Below are 14,831 nucleotides of genomic sequence, written 5' to 3'. Positions count from 1 at the left end.
TCGTAAAAGGCGATAAAAGGATAGGATAATAAAATTCGTTGACTGTTAGGCGATGAGCTGGCAACCTGTCACTGTTTGAATCTCAATTCCATCATTAAGAAATGCAACAGGGTGGCCTTTCAGTCTAGACTGTTGGCTCTTTCTACCTTATAAGAGATAAAGATGTTCTTTCTCTTTCAGATATCCTGGGTCCGTCGACGTGGCGAAGAACTGCACCTCCTGTCTTTCGGCCGCCACACGTACTCAGCTGATTCAAGATACTCCCTAGCATTCGAACAGCCGAATGATTGGCGCCTGCTCATACAGTACGTGAGTGAAAGAGACGAGGGATTCTACGAATGTCAGATATCCACGCACCCCCCTTTGGTTAGGAGGGTTCATCTGGCTGTTGTTGGTGAGTTCGAATTTGTTTATTTTTTTTTGGACAGTGCGACTTTTTACCACATATTTTTGATTTTTACCATGATCATCACTTTTTATGATGATTTTAATGATGATTGTATTGGGCGATTTGGGTTTTTATACGAAGCGATTCCCGTCTGACCGCCGCAACTTTTCAAGAGGAATCTAACTCGAAGAGGATCATGATTAAAGCTGTTCTAGATGAATGTGTCTATTCCTTTTGTCGTCTTTTACGACAGCTATTAAACTAAAGGATAGGCTTTTTTGAACTTGGATTCTCCATTTTAGGCGATGGGCTAGCAACCTGTCTCTATTTGAATCTCAATTCTATCACTAAGCCAAGCAGCTGAACGTGGCATTTTAGTCTCTTGAAGACTGTTGGCTCTGTCTACCCCGCAAGGGATATAGATGTGATCATATGTATGTATGTATTAAATTGAAATGACAAGAACCACACGGTAAAGCTGTACCAGTAAATACATAAAGGCGACAGTATGAAGTATGGGCATTAATTCTGAATTTTTATTACTTTTGGAGGCTTTCCGAGGCTTAGAAGAAATATGTTTTCTTAAATCTCTTGCCGACATTGTTGAAATTTAATCATCCTTTTTTAGATTAATTTTTAGCCCGTAGGCTACAGAATTTGAGTACCACTTAACCTATGTTTAACAAATAAAATCTCATTTCTCTTTCTATCTCATGCCAAACGAATAAAGCTATTATTTCACTTACGGATCAGTTATGGAATAAGTAGTTATGTATTATTTATTTTTGTTAGCTGTATGTATACAGTGGCCTCTAGTAATACATATTGATATAAAATGATTCCTCTTCCCAGGAGGGGTAGGCAGAGACTACATCTTTCCACTTGCCACGATCCCTGCATATTTTTTCGTTACATCCACATTCATCGCTCTCTGCCAGCAAACGATTATACTGTTCTATTTTTTCACTAGAATTATAAAGACTTACATACAAACATACATAAGGACACGTCTATATCCCTTGCGGGGTAGACAGAGCCAACGGTCTTGAAAAGTTTGAATGGCCACGTTCAGCTATTTAGCTTAATGATAGAATTGAGATTCAAATAGTGACATGTTGCAAACCCATCGCCTAAAAAAGAATCCCAAGTTTGTAAGCCTATCCCTTAGTCGCCTTTTACGACATCCATGGGAAAGAGATGGAGTGGTCTTATTCTTTTTTGTATTGGTGCCGGGAACCACACGGCTTAAATTTTTATGATAATTTTATATTATAATACCTACTTATATACATACACACATACATAACATCACGCCTGTTTCCCGGAGGGGTCGGCAGAGACTACCTCTTTCCACTTGTCACGATCTCTGCATATTTCCTTCGCTTCATCCACATTCATACCTACTTATATTTTTATGATAATTTTGATAACATGCAAATATATCCTCTAAAATGAGGACTCGTAATTTTTAATGGAAGATAAGGGTTCAAATATTTGGATTTAACCCGGGACGCTGCGGACATTTTCAGGGCTTGTGTGTTAAGGGGTTAAACGCAATGGCGGACTTGACCCATTTTTGGGGGCGTAAATTAAAGTGCCTTGTGGTTCCCGGAATTTATAGAAAAAAGAATAGGACCACTTCATCTCTTTCTTATGGATTTCGTTAAAGGCGATTTAGGGATAGGCTCATAAACTTGGGTTTCTTTTCTTAGGCGATAGGCTAGCAACCTATTGTTACTATTTTAATCTCAATTCTATCATTAAACCGACAGGTGAACGAGACCTTTCCGTCTTTTCTAAACTGTTGGCTCTGTCTTCTTCGCAAGGGATAGATAGATAGATAAAACTCTTTATTGCACCATAAGAGTAAGACATACAAAACAGCACAAAGCAGATAGAGATGATACAAAGGCGGACTTATCGCTAATGCAATCTCTTCCAATCAACCTCTGGCGTTGGTGCAGAGCAAGATAAATAAATCTTTAAACATAATGATTATGTACATGTAAGTACAAAACATGTGGAAACAGACGTAATTTAATCTCTTGTGTTATTGTGTGACTAACAGACAACGTACAGCCGAAACTACTAAGCGAAGAAAATGGAAACTTGGTATAAAAAAAAAACATTTTAATTTTTATATTAAAAAACTCTTTACATAGGTAACACAGTTGTAGATTGGTGCCTCCTTTTAAGCTAAGGTATGAGCACTTTGAGGGAATTCCCAAAAATTTTGACTGGCACGGAAGTTAACGTTTTCAGTTTCGTGTTACGCGAGCGAAGCTGCGGGCGCTTTCCGCTTTTGCCCATCGTCTAAAAGAAGAATGGTATTCTTCTTATAAGCCCATCCCTTAATCACTTTTTACGGTATCCATGGGAAAGAAATGGAGTAGTCTTATATGTTTCTCCTATTGGTGCCGGGAACCACACGGCACAATTTCCCAATTACCAAGATCAAATAATATTTTTACTTAAGTACTAAAAATATCATTGTATAATTTAGTCAATAATTCACCTAGTGTAAACTGATCTTTAGCGCACAAAAGAACTACAAAAACATGAATGTAATTATGAATGATCCAACAATATTGGCGTTTCTTCTGTTGGAATACTTCCCTTTCCTTCGAGAGTAATATAATAATATTGTGAATACGTTCTTTCGAGTGCGTGTTGATTATTCCTCTCTCATCTTTTATTTCAGCGTGTTTTTTCTTCAATTATCAGCTGTTTTCTTCAAAAATACTATTTTTCATACATACATACATATGGTCACGTCTATATCCCATGTGGGGTAGACAGAGCCAACAGTCTTGAAAAGACTGATAGGCCACGCTCAGCTATTTGGCTTAACGATAGAATTGAGATTCAAATAGTGACAGGTTGCTAGCCGATCGCCTAAAAAAATAATCCCAAGTTTGTAAGTCTATCCCTTAGTCGCTTTTTACGACATCCATGGAAAAGAGATGGGGTGGTCCTATTATTTTTTGTACTGGTGCCGGGAGCCACACGGCGTGTTTTTTCTTGAATTATCAGCTGTTTTCTTTAAAAAACACTATTTTTCTTTTTAAGAGTGACAGTTTTTCTTAAGTTTAAGAGTCGCTACTACTTGAGACTGTTCTTGTAGGCGATTGGGCCATACAGCTGAATGTGGCCTTTCGCTCGTTTCAAGGCTCTGTCTACCCTGCAAGGGATATAGACGTAATTTTATTTATTTATGTATTAAGAATCGCGTGTAAGGCTAGAATTTCATGGTATTAAGTTCGTTCCTTAAATGTACTTTTACGGGATTAATTACACTGAGCTAGCCCCAAAGTAAGTTTGGTAGTTGTGGTGTTATAATAAATACTTACTTAACAAGATTCAAATAATGACAGAGAGCTTGACCATGAATTTTCTGAAATAAAAATGTTTATAATGAATGAATGATTTATTGGGCAAACAACTCTTGACATTATGTTGAAACATAAGGCTCCACACTAGGCTACAGGCCTGTCCTGTGGTAGCCAATTTAAGTAAATACATATGAAAAGAAAAACAAAATAACAGGCCGACAAAATTCTGCTTACAAATTACATGCATAACAAGAGAAAATAAATTTTGATTTGTTAATTACAAAAATTTTACATTTCATCGCTCAAAAGTAAATACAATTTCAGTAAAAAAAATATATAACTAACTAAATTCATGCAAAAAATTTAACGTTGAAAAAAGAAAGTGGTTAAATTTAAGATACAGTTTGTAAGAAATTCTCTGTTTCGATGTAACTCCAATCCATTAAAAGTGTTTTTATAGTGGATTTAGCTTTATTAGGACTTTCCCTTTTGAAATTCGAGATACGGGAAAGTTTATTATAAATGAGGCAAGAGACAAAAAGGGTCAAATTTTTGAGCAAAACGAGTGTTCATCAGTGGAAGATCTACTTTGAAAATACGCCTTCTTAACAGATCATTGTACATGTCAGATTTTACTACTTGTTTGTGCTTTAGAAAGAATTTTTTCAATATAAACAGTTTACGCACACTAAGAACCTGTGCTTCTTCATACAAAGTAATTGTGGAATAACGAAATGGCTTTCTCAGCATAACCTTCAAAACTGCCCGTTGAGCACGCTCTAGTTTTATTAAATAACTGGAGGCTGAACTTCCCCATACTAGTATACAATAGGTTATGATTGATTGGCAAAGGGCAAAATAAATATTTTTCAATAAAACACGTCCCGCAACATCTCTTAAAATTCTCATGACATAGATGAGTTTGCGCACTCTTGCACACGTGACGTCGATGTGTTCAGAAAAGGTTAATTTTTCATCCAAAATAACTCCGAGGTACCTGATTGACTTTGACCTCTGGATAGTTGCACAGTCACAAGAGAATGTCCTGCAGGAATCCATGTTACCGCGTCTATGCAGTCTGATCTCTGGAGTATGTTTTGGAGCAGAGGCCGCAGTTTTGTAAAAACAAAGGAGTTTCGTTTTATCTATATTGAGGGTTAAAAGGTTGTCTGTTAACCATTTAGCGATTACCGATAAACCTTTTTCAACCTTACGAAAACACTCATCCCAGTTTTCATGCGAGAAAACGAGGGCTGTGTCATCAGCATAACATATGATAGAACAGTGTGATGATGCCAGGTACGCTAAATCGTTAATGTAGGTCAAAAATAAGGTGGGTCCCAAAATACTGCCTTGTGGTACTCCAAAACAGATTGATTTGCATCCGCTGGCGTCCGAACCTACCTTGACACACTGTTTTCTGCCGCTCAAATAGCTACTAAACCACTCCAGAGCTATGCCTCGCACTCCCATAAGCTCCAACTTCCGTAAGAGTATTGGAATTGACACTGTATCAAATGCCTTTGCCAAATCAAGAAAGGCGCCGACACAGGCTCGACCTTGATCCAGATGATCCGCAACTTTATTTACTAATAATGAAACTGCGTCTTCTGTAGATTTGTTTTGCCTAAAACCAAATTGTGACTCAGAGATCAAATTGTGTTTTTCCAGAAAAGATATAAGTCTAGAGTTCACTAGACCCTCAAGAAGTTTGGATAGGGTACTCAGAAGAGAAATAGGTCTATAATTACGCGGATCATCTCTTGGTCCATTTTTGTGTATCGGAGTCACGGCAGCAGTTTTCCATACCTCAGGGAACTTCCCGGCCATGAAGCTGGCATTAAAAATATGTGCTAAAGGCTCAGCTATAATTTTTCCAATTAATTTAATTATTTTATTGGATATGTTGTCCAGGCCAGGTGCACTATTGGTTTTTAGGCTTTCAATGCGCCTCCAAACCTCATTGGCATCCGTCGGACGTAGAAAGAATGAATCAGTAGGACTTATGACATCTAATTCTTTTAATCTTTTAGATATGGCTTCCTCTGAGTCGTTTTCCTCACTTAATATTTTGTTAGCTAGTAATTGCCCAACCGACGAGAAGTAATCGTTGCACATATCGAGGGATGCTTTAGGTGTGTCTTCTAGTCTAGTAAGTTCGTTTGGGGCATTTTTTACACGACCTTTATGAGTCAGGTTACCAATATTTTCCCAGAGCTTTTTTGGATTGGTCATATTGTCGGTCAACATTTTAGAGTCGTGTTCTGATTTGAGTTTCCTTAAAAGATTTTGATAGAAGTTCCTATATCTTAAGTAAATACATTTTATAGTCACGTTATTTGGGTTTTTTCTACATTGTGCGTGCAGTTTATCTTTATGGATAGCACACCGGATCAAGCCTGGCGTCATCCAAGGCTGTATTGCAAAAGCTTTATGACTTATTTTAACCAATTTCGAGTTTTTCGATATAGCTTCTCTTATAATCGCATCAAGTTTTTCTGCAGCCCATGTAGGACATTTGCTATCTTTGATTTCCTTCCAATCAACTTTTTCAATATCATTGGCTAGCCCTTGGTAGTCGATCTTAGTGCGATAACGATTTTTAGCTTGCTTTGAGATGGTAGGGCTAAAAGTCACTCCAGCTAACTCAACATGGTGATCAGTGAGCTCTGTACGGCAAACCAATGAGGTAGCAGATGATTCAGAAGGAATATAAATGTGGTCTAGACAAGAGTTGAGTCTTGTTGGGATAGTTATTGCAGCCATAAAACCAAGTTCAGCCATAAGGCATGTATATTCCGAGATCATATCATCGTTGTCGTGAGAGGGATTTTGATCATAAATATTAATATTAAGATCTCCTGTAATTATTAATCGAGGGTTTTGTTTTACTTTGTTTACTTCAGATTCTAACGAGTTTAAAAAGGGAGTTGAATCGGTAAGTGATGGTGACCTATAAATACCCAAAACAGAGAAAACTCCAGGGATCTCAGCAAGCACACAATTTGCATCTATAATATGAGGCTCCGAGAATTCTGGAGACCAGCATTTTTTAATGTATATTACAACTCCTCCACATTTATTGATGAATTTATTTGATCGAAAGGAAGTGTAGCCGGGTATCTGAGGAATCGCGCGCGAATCTTTTAACCAACATTCAGTAAGAACAATAGCATCGAATGCAATTTTTAATCTCGCAAGCACAATAAGAAATGCACTAAAATTTTTATATATACTTCTTATGTTAGCATTAAGTATCTTTATGTCGTGTGATGACAATAAATCGCCACATTCTTCAGCGGAATCCACGGCATGGCATGGGATGCTAACAGCGTTGTCGATGTTGTTTACCAGATCTAAGGTGGCCGTAAAAGGGCCCAAAAAATTAATTTATATTGTATCACAACAGGGGCTGCCATGCCGCAAAAAAACCGCATAAAAAAGTGTGAAAGATATTCACTGTACAACATTTTTGACGATGGAGTATTTACTATGTTAAGATAATCGAAAAGTGTTATAGTTGTTTTAGACATTACTGGAGTAACAGATGAAACAAAGTTAATTATAATTAAGAAAGTGTATACCAAATTAAAAGGAACCCTGGCAGTGCGCCGGTCCTGCACATTGCCCACCCAGGGAGACGGATGCAGCATCAATTTTGCTCGGTCCACGTGAGGGTCCAGACTCTGGTCCTCCCAAGCAGCCAATGTCGCCTGAACACGTGATTCGTAGAGCTGGGCTTTTTTCTTGCCTTTTGACGTAAATGCCGCCGTTTTTGACCCAGCAGAATTTGTAGGCACATTCCTGGGCTCGTTCTCTGGCAGCACGAAATAAACGACGGTTCTCCGGAGTCAGCCTCTCGTTCACGTATATTTTGCGGGTAGGCCCACTTTCCACAATATCTTTACTGTCCAGAGACCGCCTAGATCTTGCAGTACTTAAGAATTTATCACGTTTGGCTTTTGTTGTAAATCTAACCACAATGGGTCGTGAAAGCCATTTATCTTCAGATTTCCGTCTGGGACCAACACGGACTGCATCATCGATGTCATTAGTGTTCATGTCCAGGCCGATTTTAGTGGCAGCAACAAGGACCATATGCACAGGTTCTTCACCATCGGCTTCGTGAACACCCAGAATTTCCACTTCATTTCTTAGGGATTGTTGGGCTAAGGACGCAACGTGATCTTCGAGGCTTTTTACCTGGGTTTCTAATTCAGTATTCCGACGTTCGAGGATGTCCTGTTTTTCCTCTAGGACCTGGATCTTGGCACTTTTATCGAGGAGAGCGGTTGTTAAAGTTTCAATTCGGGATATCATATCCATTCGAAGTATATCTATGTCCGATCGCATGCCACGCACTTCGATGGCTAAGGTCTGCATACCATCCTCCGGGGGCATTATGTTATCCTGCGGCTCAGTGGATATTTTTTTCCTCATGGTGATATTTTCAGACTCTGAAGAAATTGATGTCGATGAACGGAGCGGTGTAGAAGTATCCCCTGTCTTTCTTCTAGATGCTCGACATTCTGGGCAAATCCATATAACTATTTCTTCAGGTGTGAGGCCCGCAGCTTTCGTGCAGGTCATGTCGTAGGTCTTTCTGCAGGATGTCGCGGTACAACATATGTAACGTCCAGTTATCACCTGGCGGCATCCGGCACAGGTCTGATTTTTAGGCGGCATCTTATTCGCCCCTTACCACTGGACCGCACAAAACACGACTACACGTATCGCTAAATAAAAGGTATCGTGGTACGCGGGCTGTCCCAAGCGATGCGGCGGATCGACGATGACTCACTCCGTCCAGTCTCAGATCGCCACGATAATAAATCTTGAATATTATTACGATCACTTTCTTTGAGTAATTGTCGATTAACACACTTTGTAAGACACGTTTTACACTTTATTTTTATATATAGATCATTGAAATGCAAATGATATAATGCACCAAAAGCAATAAATGTTTGAGAGCGATACAAAAACACGTCTGTTACACTGGCCGCTCCTACCCTCTTCCTAAGCCTTAAGCCTAAATAAGCCTTTCCCTTCATCGGCTTCTACAATTTGCATGTGAAGAGAAACACCTGACACGCATTATTAGGTTTTTATAAAATAGATGTATGATAATTTTAACTTCTAGTTTGCAACTGAGGTCTTTGACTCTTGAAAATACTGATTTCGTCTAAAAATGTATTTTCAAACCATTTCAAATCTCTTCAAATGTCAAACTAAGACCTTTTCATTGCGGATTTGAAAAAGAAAATTATCATTTTGCACGTTTGAAATACGAATATTCTAAATTTGAATTGGCAAAAAGGAGAAAAATTCTAGAAAGCGTTCTTAATGTAAACTCAACGTCAAAATAATTCAACGTTCAAATTTTCTCAAATGCTAGAGAAATTTTGAAGAGATAAATAGAAGTAGACTTTTAGACTAAGAACTGAACAAAGTCTTAATTAAATACTAGGATTATTTTAAGCCTGTTTTTTATGAAGAGTTATTTGCGTTACTTTTGTAATAAGACCCTCTTAAATCCTTATAACCTAATAAAAGACAAGTTGTCTTTCATCTTAACACCTACCCACTAAAATGGATATAGCAATGGATGCTACATATTCAAAAATATTGAAAAATATTCTTTCACTGCCTTCTTCAGGAGATCAAGTAAGGAGCCCGGGGTGCGCCTTTAAAACTGACCCTGGATTGGGTAAGATAGGTTTTTTACACGAAGCTACTCCCGTGTGGCCTTCGTAACCTTTTCAGGGGAACCTCAACCACATTGGATCATGTTTACTCTTCCAGTTGTCTGAATACGAAGGTATCCTCACAATGTATTCCCTCACCGTAAGAGTAACAGTTAGCACTATGTTCATAAAACAATTCAATGGTAAGCGTCACGCATTTCAATTAGGCGTCTTAGTGATTCAACCATTGAGGCTTATTAGTTAATAAAGCATCACTCTCTAATTTCTTGTAAGGCAAGTAAGAAACCAACATTTTCCTGGTGTAGATGACGTCACGCCCCCAAAATCAGCCCCATAATCCCCCTCACTCGTTCAATTACACGTCTCGGACTGCGATTGTTAGCTTTCGGATTCTGAGTAGGGCTGGCGCATGTCAGTTTTTATCTAACTAGCTTTTTCCCGCGGTTCTCTTCTTATTCTACCTCTTGGCTTTAGTCCCGGTTGCATCCTTATTTGTGAAGGTAAAGGTAGGAGTGGGAAGGTCTAGACGAACGTATCTTGATCAAATTAAGGACGTCCTGGCAAAGGGTCAGGTCAAGAGTACCCGAGGATGAAGCGAAGGAAGTATGCAGAGATCGTGGCAAGTGGAAAAATGAAGGCTCTACCTACCCCTCCGAGAAAAAGGCGTAATTTTATGTATGTATGTATGCATCATTATAACTCTGGAGAGGAGTCAGGTTATTTAACGTTGTGACGGGTTGTTGTTTGTTTGTTTGTTTGTAAATTGTTTATTGTACATAACAAATTATAAGTAATACATAAAAATACATTAAAAATAACGACTTACAAGGGCGGACTTATCCCTGTGAGAGATTTCTTCCAGTCAACCAGGTAATTCAAAGAAACCTATTATGTAAAGGGTTGTTATTGATTACAGTACATTATGAGTGTTGAGAAGAAATGCTACAGTGACTTTTGTCCCAAAAAATCCTATAGACGGCCAAAGTTGAGCATCCAAAGCTAGGTCAGCCTTTACTGGCTGGATTATGACCTTACTACTGTAACTAGGGAATAAATAGGTCACGCTAAAGAAGATAACTAAATTAGAAAATTGAATAAAGTTATTTGAACTAGTGATTGTAAATTTGGGCAAAGTACCTAAAGTTTAAAAATACTAACGTAAAATAATTTAATTAATAAAATAAATATTAGTTTTATAAAAAAACTGAGTATTTCTTTTATTAATTACAATTATAATTTTAACGCCGGCCATATAATGAGATGTTGGCGTTAGTCAACAAAACTCAATTAAAAATTACCTTCTTGGAAATTTTAATTAGGTCATTTCCTTTTCCTCAAACCGTCGCAATAATTATATCTTTCAAGTAACAAATTTCATTTAAACAAAAATGTTATACCCTCTTTTTTGAAGTTGGATAAATATGAAAAGGATTTTTTTAAAGGTGCCTGCAAAGGGCTGCTCTCCAAAACTGATAATACAAAAAAAAAAATAAAGTCAATTAAATCACTCTATCAACTTACCCAAATTAGTTGAAAATTTACCTCATTAAGGGTCATTGCAGCGAGCCGCGACTTCGTCAGGTCTAAGTCTGTCCGACTCGGAAAGACTGGATTGAACAGCTTAGTGCAGCGTGCCTCCGACCGCAAGTCGCAAGTCCTCGGTCGGTGGCACGAGAGAAAAGGTTAAGAGTCTAGAGAAATGCAGACTTACATACAAACACATGGTTCACGTCTATATCCCTTGCGGGGTAGACAGAGCTAACAGTCTTGAAAAGACTGAATGGCCACGTTCAGCTATTTGGCTCAACGATAGAATTGAGATTGAAATAGTGACAGGTTGCTAGCCCATCGCCTAAAAAGAATCCCAAGTTTGTAAGCCTATCCCTTAGTCGTCTTTTACGAAATCCATGGAAAAGAGATGGAGTGGTCATATTCTTTTTTGTATTGGTGCCGGGAACCACACGCATAGAGTACCTTTAATTTTGGAAAAAACTATAGTTGCCGTGGTATTTGCGAAAATCATGTATTCTTATATAGATAGAGCTAAATTCGTCGCTATTCGTAGGTGGCGTTTATTCGATGTTTTTTGAAGGTGATACTAATTACTTTTTGTTAGATGACGTAAAAATAAATTCGTCGCTTTTTGCAGACGTTAAATTCACGCGGGCGATGCTGCGGGTAAAAGCTGGTATTTCTATAAGAAAAACCATTAAAGGCAGCTACTATATTATACTAAGACAAGTCTCATCTCAGTAAATTTATTTTATGTTGGCTTAACGAGTACACAAATAAATAGCAACTACATTGTGAGGGTTACTGACCTAAATACCTACATACATATTATCATGGATTCCCAAAGCGGTAGGCGGAGATATGTTTTTATTTGCTTTAATCTGTAGAGATTGAGATCAGTGCCGTGTGGTTCCCGGCACCAATACAAAAAAAAGAATAGGACCACTCCATCTCTTTCCCATGGATGTCGTAAAAGGCGACTAAGGGATAGGCTTATACGAGTAAACTTGGGATTCTTCTTTTAGGCGATGGGCTAGCAACCTGTCACTATTTGAATCTCAATTCTAACATTAAGCCAAATAGCTGAACGTGGCCATTTAGTCTTCAAGACTGTTGGCTCTGTCTACCCCGCATGGGATATGGACGTGACCATATGTAGGTATGTATTGAGATCAGTAAAAAGAGAAGCATGTAGATGCTTCGCTTGCTTTTCTTTTCCTGACTTTAGTCCCGCTTACAGCATCATCACTCTGGAGAGGAGCCCGGAGTATGCCTTTGAGCATGGACCATGGATTAGGCGAATCAGGTTTTTACACGAAGCGACTCCCAACTGATCTCCGCAACTTTTGCAGGTGAACTAATTCGTATTCGATCGATCCAGTTGCCTGAATGTGCAGGTTTCCTCACGATGTTTTCCCTCACCGTAAAAGCATTGGTTAGCATACTTTGCTTGATTCATCAAAGTTAATCGATCTCTTGAAAGCTCTTTATATCTATACTAATATTATAAAGCTGAAGAGTTTGTTTGTTTGAACGCGTTAATCTCAGGAACTACAGGTTCGAATTGAAAAATGCTTTTTGCGTTGAATAGACCATTTATCGAGGAAGGCTTTACGCTATATAACATCCCGCTGCAACTATAAGGAACGAAGAAATAATGGAAAATGTGAAAAAATACGGGGAAAATTATTCATCCTTAAGCGCTTCAATGATGCCTAAAATAACTATTCCACGCGGACGAGGTCGCGGGCACATCTAGTGATAATTACACCTTTAATCAAACTGAGTAATTGGTGTGGTTCCTGGCACCAATAGAAAAAAGAATAGGACCACTCCTTCTCTTTCCCATGGATGTCGTAAAAGGAGAATAAGGGAAAGGCTTATATACTTTGGATTCCTCTTTTAGACGATGGGCTAACAACCTATCACTTTTTGAATCTCAATTCTATCATTAAGCCAAGCAGCTGACCATGGCCTATCAGTCTTTTCAAGACTGTTGGCTCTGTCTACCCCGCAAGGGATAAAGACGTGACTATACGTGTGTATTATTTTTATTTTAATAAAAATCCTTTTTACCTTTGTGAACCAATCATAAAATATCAAAGGTTTCCTTAATTAACCAGATTTATTCGCGAACATATTTTGTGGGTACCTAAATATTTGAATATCAGAAAGGCTTGGACCTTCCTTTTATTAACGGGAATTAAAATATGATTCTGGCATGCTTGGGCTTTTATTTACAAATATTACAAGTATTAAACAAAATTTGCCAAATATGATTAATAGATTCATTGAACAATTTTCGATTGAAGTTGGATTAAATTTCTTTTGGTGTTGGTATCAGTTGCGTCCTCAGGGGCTTCACACGATTCAGGAGTCGTCGTGTCATAAAAATATACCATTTTTAATCGCAAGGAAATCAATCGATTTAATATGTCTTAAATCGATTGATTTCCTTGCGTAGTTGTAGTAGTGATGTTACTACTTTTATCGACTGAATGCGACACGTCACTATTTTTTCATTTTGAGGTTGGGTTGCGTGCGCGCGGGGCGTTTGCTGTCAATTATATAATTTAAAAAAATATTAATATATTAACACCACGTATCCTGCCTTAGTAGGTAGACAAAGTCATTGTGAATGGACTAAAAAGCCAGATTTAGCGAGCGTGTAGGTAGTTTATTTAGACATTTACTTTACCGCGGGCGTTTCCTTGGCTCCCGCGACTCACCGACCGCCTTAGCGCATCCTCCGCGGCGCACGCGCCGGTGATCCGATCAGGCGAGATCGCGTTAGCTGCGCGTACGTTTATGTCGTATCATACGACCTTTACACAAATTATGTCCCTTACATGATAGACAGTGGTTACTTAATCAAAAAGTTCCGGACGGAATTGTGATTCATTGATAGTAACAGGTTATTCGTATCTAATTAATACAATTACAAAAAAAAAAGATATTTCGGATAAATGTATAATCATAATTAATATATTATGGTAAACAACCGTCAGAATTTTCAATAGATATCAGTCCACACTGAAAAGTCATAGTCATGAAGTTGCAGTGCAATTTCTACTTCTATAATATTGTACCTTACTACACCTTTGCGGTGAAAAAAAAAATATCGTAGGGAAACCTGCACATTTGAGGCAACTGCGGGTGAAATTCCTTTCTGTAATTCATTTTTATTACTTCCGTCCACGCGGTTAATGTGTAGCACCCCGAAAAACATCTAAAAGCAACGTTTTTACGCCCATTTAGCCAAAACATTTGTTCAAAATCTGACGATCCGGGTAAGTGGCCATTTTGCGAACCTATCCGTTTTATTCGGCTATAAATAATCATCCAACATTATGTGGCTAGCATTACCCTCTTTTTGATAGGAAGTTGGGTAATAAACATAACATGAACACTCGTTATTTATGGATATTGGTTTTGTTTTGGTATTTGGTATGATAATTATACAGGATGCGGCCGTAACATACAATTTTATATGTTGTACTCCGTCGTATGGAATGATATAAATACGGTCGCTTTGTTGTATTGAAAACCGGTCGATGGAAATAAATAGTCATTATTTTTGTATAGTCGATGGGCTTTTGCCCATACCGTGTGGTGCTCGGAACTCAAAAATAGGCCGATTTCATCTCTTGTTTATCGATGACGTACAAGGCAACTAAAGGATTCATTTACTGCAAGCTCGCAAAGAGATATGGTGTTGCAAAAAATACATATGATTTTCTTTCCGAGATAAAGGGTATATAATAAATTTAACAATTAATTTGTGATTCTACTATTAGGCGTTGATCAAACCACCGCTCAAAGAAGAATCCCCGCCTTAATTTTATCATGAAGTCATTTAGCTGAACGTGGCTTTCAAGTCTTTTCTAGACT

At 38.1% G+C, this 14,831-nt stretch overlaps 1 protein-coding gene across 1 annotated transcript in view; it reads left to right on the top strand.

Moving 5' to 3' along the window:
- LOC106131940 (lachesin-like) overlaps positions 1-14,831 on the top strand; it is a 29,860-nt gene that overhangs the window by 5,712 nt on the left and 9,317 nt on the right. Inside the window, exon 3 of the mRNA XM_013331220.2 lies at positions 181-394. Coding sequence (XP_013186674.2) covers positions 181-394 — 214 coding nt within the window. The remainder of the gene's footprint in view (positions 1-180; positions 395-14,831) is intronic.

The sequence above is a fragment of the Amyelois transitella genome, chromosome 26, assembly GCF_032362555.1.
Source record: "Amyelois transitella isolate CPQ chromosome 26, ilAmyTran1.1, whole genome shotgun sequence".
NCBI lineage: Eukaryota > Metazoa > Arthropoda > Insecta > Lepidoptera > Pyralidae > Amyelois > Amyelois transitella.
The sequence above is the reverse complement of the archived record's forward strand: the minus strand, read 5'-3'. Positions and strand labels throughout refer to the sequence as shown.